Source organism: Gopherus evgoodei, chromosome 1 (genome assembly GCF_007399415.2).
Source record: "Gopherus evgoodei ecotype Sinaloan lineage chromosome 1, rGopEvg1_v1.p, whole genome shotgun sequence".
Taxonomy (NCBI): Eukaryota; Metazoa; Chordata; order Testudines; family Testudinidae; genus Gopherus; species Gopherus evgoodei.
In genome coordinates this window covers 11,250,568-11,260,408 of record NC_044322.1, presented here as the reverse complement: position 1 = coordinate 11,260,408, position 9,841 = coordinate 11,250,568, and the positions used below count along the sequence as shown (strand labels likewise).

Genomic DNA, 9,841 nt, shown 5'->3' with positions numbered 1-9,841 from the left:
CTGTGGTGGAGGCAAGGACTGATATGTAGAAGTAGAGTACATTAACAGGGCTTTTTAAAAATGAGGTACTGTCTTGTGCGATTTTGCTAAGTTGCTTTTTTTAATATTCTTAGTTTGTACTTAATGACATCATACCACTACAGGCTAGTTCTAGCCTCCAGTGGGGTTTCATGACAGCTGTGACATCACTAAAGTAGAGCACATTTAGATTTCATGGAGTGGAAGCTGCCAAGTCTGGGCTTTAATAAGGAGGGAAAAGGTACATTTTCACATTACCACCACACTGGGTGTTTTCCTATTCTTGTTATTTTGAGCAGTTAGCCCAATACTTAAGAAAAATCCAGCCCTCTTAGTTTTTGTGTGTGTTGTAATTAAGCAGTACAGAATCTAATTGGATGGATACAAGCTGACCAATTTCTGTCCATTTTCAAATTCTCTCAGGCTATTTTTCACTTTCACAGCTCACCCTCCCTTTTAGGATCTGCCAGAACCCAGCACATGTGGCTGATATTTTGCTAGAACCTGTACAGTCCTACAATATGTTGCACATCTCAAACCACTAGAATTTTAAAACTGAGGCACCAGGGCCAAATGGAAGGCAGCTATATCAGATTGGAATATCATTCTGGCAGAGCAAAGTAGATAAGGTATGTCAGTTTAAAACTGACCAGTTAAAATGGATACACCTGTATTGCACACCAATTTGAAATTTTGCCATTGTTCCATTCAAAGCACCCTGCAAGCATACAGACTTTAAATGTGTACATTAATGATAACATAGTCAAAGAAAATGATACCTCACTTTTTCTAAAAAAGAAAAGAACCCCCTAAAATAATAATTCCAACAGCTAAGTTAATATGACAGTAAGGCTGAGATATAAATCTGTCAGACAATTCAAAGTTATGTTCCCTACAGCAAACCTTATTAAATCATATGTCAGAAGATGTGCAAGATATTTTATTTTGACCAACTTCTGTTGGTGCAAGAGACAAGCTTTCAAGCTGACACACAGCTCACGCTTGTCTCTTTCACCAACAGAAGTTGGTTCAGTGCAAGATACAATCTCATCCACCTAAGTCATATGTACTACTGCTATATGGCATGGGATTAAAAACTCACTCTATATATGCAAGAAGGACAAATTATGATTCCTCTGGGAACCATAACTTTGAATGTTCTGACTTGAATCAAGTTCTAAACCTTAACGTTGCATTAATTTAGCTTATTGGATTCAATTTGAAATGAAAAACTAGTAGATTGTGAAAATAAAGGACAGTGATTTCTTTCCCTGAATCACGTGTTGTTACAATGTTTTTTCAAGTGCAAAAAAGCATAAAGGCACTTACCTAAGGAAGGTGCCATCCAATACACTAGTGAATAATCCCAGAATTTTTCATGGAAACAACTTGCATGTAATGAAAAGGCCAATGCTGGGTTAAATATTGCTCCAGTGAGGTTTCCTCCTGCAATAAGTTTAAACAAAATTAAACTAAACCATCTCTCTTGACTTGTATTTCTTTGAGCGGAAATATTTGGTATGGGGACACAAATGTTAATCCATGATACTACATTAAATGTGTATTTTGTTACACTGGTAATAAACAGCACTAGCAGAACTGATTTTAAATACAGTTTAATTCTGATTTGGTTTGTCTGGTCAGGTGAACTGGGCAGAACTGTTTTTTAAAACAAGTTTAAAAAAAAAACCATGTTCTAACACAGGCTATAACTCAGCCCCCTTCTAACAATATCTGAGTTTCCAATGTAGATAGTGATAAGCCCTGTCTCTGTGACTGTCCTTGATTGATACTATATCGTATCAGTTCTTCTGTGAGTGCCCCCTGCACAGTCAGTCTCTTGGGATGTGCTGACTTGGTGCAACTAGAACAGTGAAACCTTCTGTAGTAGTTGCATCTCAGCCTCTCTCCTCCTATATGTTTCACCATTGACTTAAGCTTAACATGGTCCAAACTGAACTCCTTACCTTTCCTCTTCCCCTTCATTTTCTGTCACTAGTGACAATACTACCATCCACACTGGCTGAAAATTCTCAATTTCTTAACATTTGGATATTTCATGGTTGTTTTTACAAACCACACAATTTTTTCATACAATTATTTAATTTACCTGCCAAAATAAATGAACTATAAAATGTTCTTGGAATAGATTTGCATTCTCAGGCTAGGTCTGCACTACAAAGTAAGGATGAATTTATAGAAGTCATTTTTTTTAGAAATTGTTTTTATACAGTCGATTGTGTGTGTCCCCACACAAAATGCTGTAAGTGTATTAAGTCGGCGGACTGCGTCCACAGTACCGAGGCTAGCATTGACTTCTGGCACGTTGTACTGTGGGTAGCTGTGGCCTGTTAGAAGTGCCTTGCCCCTCCCCTCCCAACCCCAGATCCTATGCCAGCAGTTAGGGAGGTGTGGCTACAGGAAGATCATGGGCGCCATTGTCACCTCAGTTCCTTCCAACTGCCACAACATTAGGCCACCTTAGAGCTGTTTGTCTCTGTAATTAGTGCAATTGTCTAAGAATAAATAAAATGTTAGTTGCAGTGTTGTAGTAGTTAGTATAATTATACTTAGTAAAAAAATTAAACATTGAAACAACATAGTTAACTTACTGATCATGACAGAGGTCAAAGTGAAGAAGCACAGCTTCAAAAAATGTGCAGTTTCTGGCAGTCTTTCCTTCCTTCCTGTCTAGCAGATCATTGTCCCTTGAGAGCGTATATGAGTGGCTACCACTGAGAGAACCTTGGAAAATACTCTCAGGTCCAATGATAGCCCGAGCAGGAGCACTCTGTATTGTTAGTGGTCGTGTCCCAGAGTGAATCCAAGACATGGTCTATAAGCAGGTATGATTGAGATGTGAAAATAGACATCCTGGAGGTCAAAGGCCAAAATCCAGTCTCCCTGTTCCAGTGCTGGAATGATCATCAATAAGGTGAACATCTTGAATTTTTGAGCCTTGACAAACTTGTTGAGAGCTCTGAGGTCTAGTATGGGTCTCCAACCTCTCTTCCTTTGGGTATTAGGAAATGATGAGAGTAGAACCCTTGTCTCGTAGATGCTGAAGAGCTGGTTCTATAGCTCCTAACAGGAGGAGGCAATCTCTCTCATCATAAAGCAGCAAAGAATCCTGTGGCACCTTATAGACTAACAGACGTTTTGGAGCATGAGCTTTCGTGGGTGAATACCCACTTCTTCAGATGCATCTGAAGAAGTGGGTATTCACCCACGAAAGCTCATGCTCCAAAACGTCTGTTAGTCTATAAGGTGCCACAGGATTCTTGGCTGCTTTTACAGATCCAGACTAACACGGCTACCCCTCCGATACTCTCTCATCATAGCAAATTCTCATGAGAAGGATCCCTGAAGAGGAAAGGGGAAGGGTGTTGTGGTATGGGTAGAGAAGTAAAATGAATGGATTACCTGGTTCAAACAATCTCTAGGACTTATCAAGTTTGTCAAGGCTCAAAAATTCAAGATGGTCACCTTATCAACGATCATTCCAATGTTAGAACAGGAAGACTGGATGTCAAAAAGCTGGTGGTGAGTGTCCTTAACTTCCTCCAGTGGTATCAGGAGGGTGTCTGCCACCCTCTTTGGCAGTTCCTGGATGAGATTAAAGTCATCTGCCCAAAGATGTTGGGGGAGGCATGATGGTTTTGTCTGGAGAAGAGGAGGATATGGTCCTGGGTGTCACTTCCTCCTCAGTATTGGCTTCCTGTTCCTGTATGTCTTGAGGTGGTTCCAAAGCCCTGGATGCTGCAGCTCAGAGGGCATATCTAGAGGATTCTCAGGCAAAGCTTGAGAGAGTCCTAGTATGGCCATTGGGGTGGCATACAGCCTGGTGGTGATGCCATGAGTGGCTGTACCAAGATGCTGGCAATGGGGTCATCTGTGGGTATTGGGCTCACTGTCTGAACCCTCTCTAGAGAGCAGAGGGACATGGCATGGTAGCAGGGATATTTCCCATGCTTGGTAGAGGCTCAGTGCAGAGGTCTCAGTATCAAGGGGTGGGGACTCGGGTGCATCCAGCGTGTGGAGGTCACTGGAATGGTGAGATTCTGCCAGTACTGATCATCTTGGCATCAATAGTGATGCCAGGGGGGAAGGAGACCTTGTCCACACTGGTTGTTCTGGTGCCAGATGAGCTGTCGCTGGCAGCTCAGAAATGGACTTGCATATAAGGAGCGTCTTTTTAGAATGCTTACTCTTGTCCTTTGGTACCCATGACCTGGTGCCTGTGCCCATCAGGTCCGTGGGCCTCTCAGCTATACCAGTTGCCATCAGTTTTCGTGAGGCATGGGTGCCAGACTGAGATGGTCTGAGTGCTGAAGATACTGAGCAAGATGGTAATCGCTTACAGCTATTTTTAAGCTCACTAAGGGGACTTCTTCCTCTCTCTTAGATGATTTGTGAGAGGGGTCCAGAGCCGGTTTCTTCAACCCACATCCCTAAGATACTAACAAATTTATCTGAGCATAAGCTTTCATGGGCTACAACCCACTTTATCAGATGCATAGACTGGAACATACAGCAAGAAGATATTTATACATACAAAGAACATGAAAAGGTTTGTGACCTTGTCCTCACCCACAACTATTTCAGCCCCTGTTATGACTCACTGAAGTATGCAAAGGCATGTGACTAGATCATGTGATACTGGACTCCATCTTGTGCCTGTGCTTTTCCCACAAATTTTGCTGGGGAGTGGGGACTTTGCTTGGAACAATGAAGTTCCCTCCACATGAAAGAAGCTATAAAATGGGGAAGTGATATCATCACTTGGCCTCACTCCCCCCACAACTCAGACTGAACAGGGGAAGGTGGTCCCAGGCAGGAAAGAGGGAAGACTGGTTAACTGTTTGTACCATCAGAGTGAGACACTGCTCGATTCAAATCCTATCTAGTTTACAGAACAGACTGTGGTTTTGTTTTGCATGTTAGGTAATCTACTTTGATCTGAATGGTATTACTTATAGTAACTTAAAAACTCTCTTTCTGTCATTATTAACTGTTTTATATTTTTTACCTATAAGAGTGGGGTGTTTGAAGTGAAAGGGAAATTTGCTCAGGAACAGGGGCTGGTGCTTTGACAGGCTTCTGACCAGGGAAAGATAGTGCAGCTCTGGGGTCCTAGGCTGGGGAAAACTGGCCAGAGCCTCTCTATTGTTAGTTCATGAGTGGCTAGGAGCAGCATTCTTGTAACTGAAGCTGGGTGTGTCCCTACTTCTGTATGGCTATATAAGTGCAAGACCTAGAGGACTGCAGCTTGTCACAGCCTCATAGTATGAGAGGGGGCCCAGACTGGTATGCCAGAGGACTCAGCGGTACCCTAGTTCCAGGCTGCATCCCGGGGAAGTCCATCACAAGCATTTATAAGGACACTACTCAAAGAAGAATCAATGTATTAGCTTACCCTTATTTTTTCCAAAACCTAATATAGATAAGGAAGATGCTAGATTACATTCCTTGAGATGAAAAAAGAACACTCTCATATTACCTGGATAGAACTAAAGACTTCAGATCTTCTCTCAGGTTGTTTATACCAGTTCTTCAAGGGTAGGCCATTTCAACTCAATCATTATCTAGATGGGTCAGACTCTGTATTGAGGAATGTTTTAGGAAAGCTTTGCTTTCCTCTCCAGGTCCTGTTAGAGCTCATAGTACTAGAGGAATGGCTGTTGTGGCAAAGTACCTGCTTCTCCTCAGCTGGCTCAGTCCCTTTTTGCCTTGGAGACACAGGCTTGGGCAAAGCAAAGTCCTTCCCGGTCACACAGGGTCTGGCTGATCCTTTTCTCAGTCAGTCCCTTGCTCTGTTTCTCTCCCCTTCTGGGGACAGAGTGCAGTCTTCCTTGCTGGAAGAGTTCAGAGTCTTGCTGCACCTACTCACTGGCAGCTTCTCTCATTCCCCACCTGCTTCCCTGCCAGGGAGGGTTTAAAAAAGGTCTCCAGCAATTGGGGCCAGCTGAACCTAATTAGTTCCCTGGTAACCCCTGTTCCAGCTGAACTTTATTTCTCCATGGCTATCTCCCCTCAATGGATAGGGAGAGGCCTTTTAACCCCGCTGGGACTAATTACTACGCCTCCCTTGCTATTTGTCCTGGGTTTGCCACATTGTCTACAACATTTTTCAAGTACATTTCCATTGTTGAAATTTGCAAGACCTCTACATGGAGAACAATCCATGTTTTTACAAGTCACTTATGCACTAGATTTAGAATCCAGGTCCAATGTTCATTTTGGCAGGTCAGTATTTCAATCATTGTTCAATTAGGACTTGTCCCTCCTTTACTGAGGTACAGTAACTCCTCACTTAACGTCGTTCCGATTAACATTGTTACGTTGCTGATCAATTAGAGAACATGCTTGTTTAAAGTTGCACAATGCTCCCTTAGAAAGTTGTTTGGCAGCCGCCTGCTTTATCCACTGCTTGCAGAAAGAGCAGCCCATTGGAGCTAGCTGGTGGGGGCTTGGAATGAGGTGGACCAGCAGTGCCCCTAAGTTCCCTGTGCGGCAGCCGCCCAGCAGGCTATCAATTGCCAGGCAGTTCAGCTGTCCCTCCCCCCACTGCCGTGTGCTGCTCCTGCCCTCTGCCTTGGAGCTGCTCCCTGGAGCCTCCTGCTTGCTGTGCAGGCACAGGTGGGAGAAGAGAGGTGTTAATGTCAGGGTATTCCCCTTCTCCCCGCTCCTTTACCCCATCTCCACAGAGCGGGGTGGGGGGAGACATGACAGGGCTCAGGACGGAGGGAGCTTGCTGGCAGCAGCTGCTATCTCAACTTGCTGATCTACTTAAAAAAGCAGTGTACTTAAGAGTGGGGTCAACATACTTAAAGGGGCAATGCATGTCTCTCTCGCACACACATTCAGTATATGTGTACGTCTCTCTCTTACTCTCATTCTCTCTCACACACAGACACACACGGTGTGTGTCTCTCTCTACCGTGCTGTCTCCTCTCTCCATTCCTGCTGCCTTGCAGAGTGAAGCTACATTAACAAAAATGTGTTAACTCTTGATATAGCACTCAGCTGAGGACTCATCATTTAGCAGTAAGGCATTCCCTGGGAAATATCCCAGCCTCTTCCAGCCTCTGACTTCACCACCTCTACCAAGCTTCACAATCATCATTGCTGTGTACAGTATTAAATTGTTTAAAACTTATAGTGTGTTCCCTGGAACCTAACCCCCCCATTTACATTAATTATTTTGGGGAAATTGGATTCACTTAACATTGTTTCGCTTAAAGTAATGTTTTTCAGGAACATAACTACAAATGTTAAGCAAGGAGTTACTGTACTGCTTTCCAAACTTTCCCAAGGGTGGAAATATGCAAAGGGCACTCTAAAAAGAAAAGTAGCTTGGTTATTTGTAACTGGAGTTGTTTGATATACACACTCTGCATATTCCCACTCCCTGCCTGCCTTCCCTGCTTCTGTGGGGTCCTAATTATATCACTACTACATCATGTATTCTGCTTTAAGTTTATTCTCCAGTGCACACTCTTGGTCAGGAGGAGAAAGAAGAGGACTAAAGTGCTTCTAACAGGCACTGCTACTGGAAGGTTCCATCACTGTAGCTGCACCGCGTCAGCACATCCCAGGAGTGTGAATATGCAGAGTGCATACAGAAGAACTTCAGTTACAAGTAACCTCCATTTCTAATTGCTGTTCAATGGAGGAAATTTATTACAAGACTAATTTTATTCTATTTTTTGTTCCATTTACTTAATGATTTATTATGAAAACTTTTGCCTTAGCAAGTAGGTGTTACTTTACAAAAGTTAATAAACATAACTGCATACATAACCTACAGTGAGGTAAATTAAAAAAACAAACACTACTGCTGTTACTGTCCAACCCCCAAACAATAAACCAGAAGCTGAAGCATATAAATGTACTTTGCATCTTTCCCTGTAGACTACCCTAAAAACCTTGGCCAAATGCCCAAAGAGAAAATTCCAAAGGTTACAGACTGTAGAGAGATTCTGACCTCTGTACCATGGGAATTCAGTGTAATAAGCCATCACTTTAAGCTTCCATGAAATCTGAAACACAATGACCAGACTGCACATGATACACCCCACACCAAATGATAATAGAACACAAAAACAGGGATCACAATTTTAATGCTAACAACTTTTTAATGGAATTTTTAACATTCATAGAATCATAGGGCTGGAAGGGACCTTGAGAAGTCATCAAGTCCAGCCCCCTGCACTGTGGCAGGATCAAGTAAACCTAGACCATCCCTGACAGGTGTTTGCCCCATTTGTTTTTAAAAGCTTCCAATGATGGAGGCTCCACAACGTCCCTTGGAAACCTATTCCAGAGTTTAACTACCATTATAGTTAGAAAACTTTTCCTAATATCTAACCTAAATCTCCCTTGCTGCAAATTAAGCCCATTACTTCTTGTCTTACTTTCAGTGGATATGGAGAACAATTGATCACCATCCCATTTATAACAGCCTTTAATATATTGGAAGACTTATCAGGTCACCCCTCAGTCATCTTTTCTCAAGACTAAACATGCCAAGATCTTTGAGTATGATCTTTCCATCAGTTGTGCACCCACCTTATAGTAAATTCATCTAGATCACATTTACCTAGTTTGCTTATGAGACTGCCAGGTTTCAAAAAGTCTTACTAAAATCAAGGTATATCACATCTACTGCTTCCCCCCTATGCACTGGGTCAGTAATCCTATCGAAGGAAATTAAGTTGCTTTGGCACGTTTTGTTCTTGACAAAACCATGCTGACTATTCTTTATAACTTCATTATCTTCCAGGTGCTTACAAATTGTTTAATAATTTGCTCCAGTATCTTTCCAGGTACATTATCTTATAGTAAGTAATTGCTAGGCAATAATGGACAGGGGGAGGGAAATATCGAATTTGCCTCATGCATTACTTTTTTCACTTTTTTTTTTAAACACTTAGGCTAAACATAGGGATGATCTTGAGAGATGCCAGGCACTGTCACCTCCTATTGACTTCAAATGAAAATGAAGATGCTCAGCATTTCTCAGGATTAGGCCCATAAAAACAAATGACATACATTATGGAGGCTAAATTCATCATTAGTGTAACATGACTTGCATCAGTGGAGTTATACTGGGGATAATTTGGCTTTTTTGTTTTTAACTTTTGATGTGTATTCTGGTGGTGGCCATTTTGCTGAAGAGTGATATCTGCAAACCAGAATTTTCATGCTGCTAAACTGCCTGTGTTTGATCATGTGTGAGAGGGTTGTTTTTGCAGATTTTATCCAGGGTTAAGTCTTTTAAAGCTTGCTTCTAATTTTCCTTGGATGAATAAAATCAGCATGAACAATGAACCCTTACTTTGTATGAATGTTACACTGACTGCAGTAATTCCTGCTTTTTGTCCCAGGTGATTGTTACCTCCTTCTGATATCCCATTCTGATTAACCGACTGGTATCACAACATGAAATTTAAATAAGAGAAGCTCCAAGATAATGCAGTGCTGATGGGCTCAAAAAGGAATATTATGCTTTGCTATTATTGACATGTTATGAAATAATGTAAAAATATATAAAAATGAAAATAAATTCCTAATGAAATTTCAAAATTCCAAAATGAACATTTCTTATTTTGAAATATATCTATTTCCCAGGGACGTTCATTGAAATCAATACTTTTTTAAAATGCCTTGACTTAAAAAAAAAAAAGGGGGGAAAAAAAGGCATTTTTCATTGCTTATGCAATTTCTTCTGCACTACCTCCACAGGGATTTCTGACATATCTGCCATGTGACACAGAAGTTCCTAAAACATATTGAAATCATCAGTTTGAACAGAAAGAGC

The 9,841-nt window shown here is 41.7% G+C and overlaps 1 protein-coding gene across 2 annotated transcripts in view; it reads right to left on the bottom strand.

Annotated features, from left to right (window-relative positions):
- The window catches only part of AQP11 (aquaporin 11), a 29,613-nt gene that overhangs the window by 6,676 nt on the left and 13,096 nt on the right, over positions 1-9,841 (bottom strand). For both annotated transcript variants that reach the window (XM_030558006.1, XM_030557997.1), the window contains exon 2: positions 1,348-1,464. In XM_030558006.1, the coding sequence (XP_030413866.1) occupies positions 1,348-1,464 (117 nt within the window). The remainder of the gene's footprint in view (positions 1-1,347; positions 1,465-9,841) is intronic.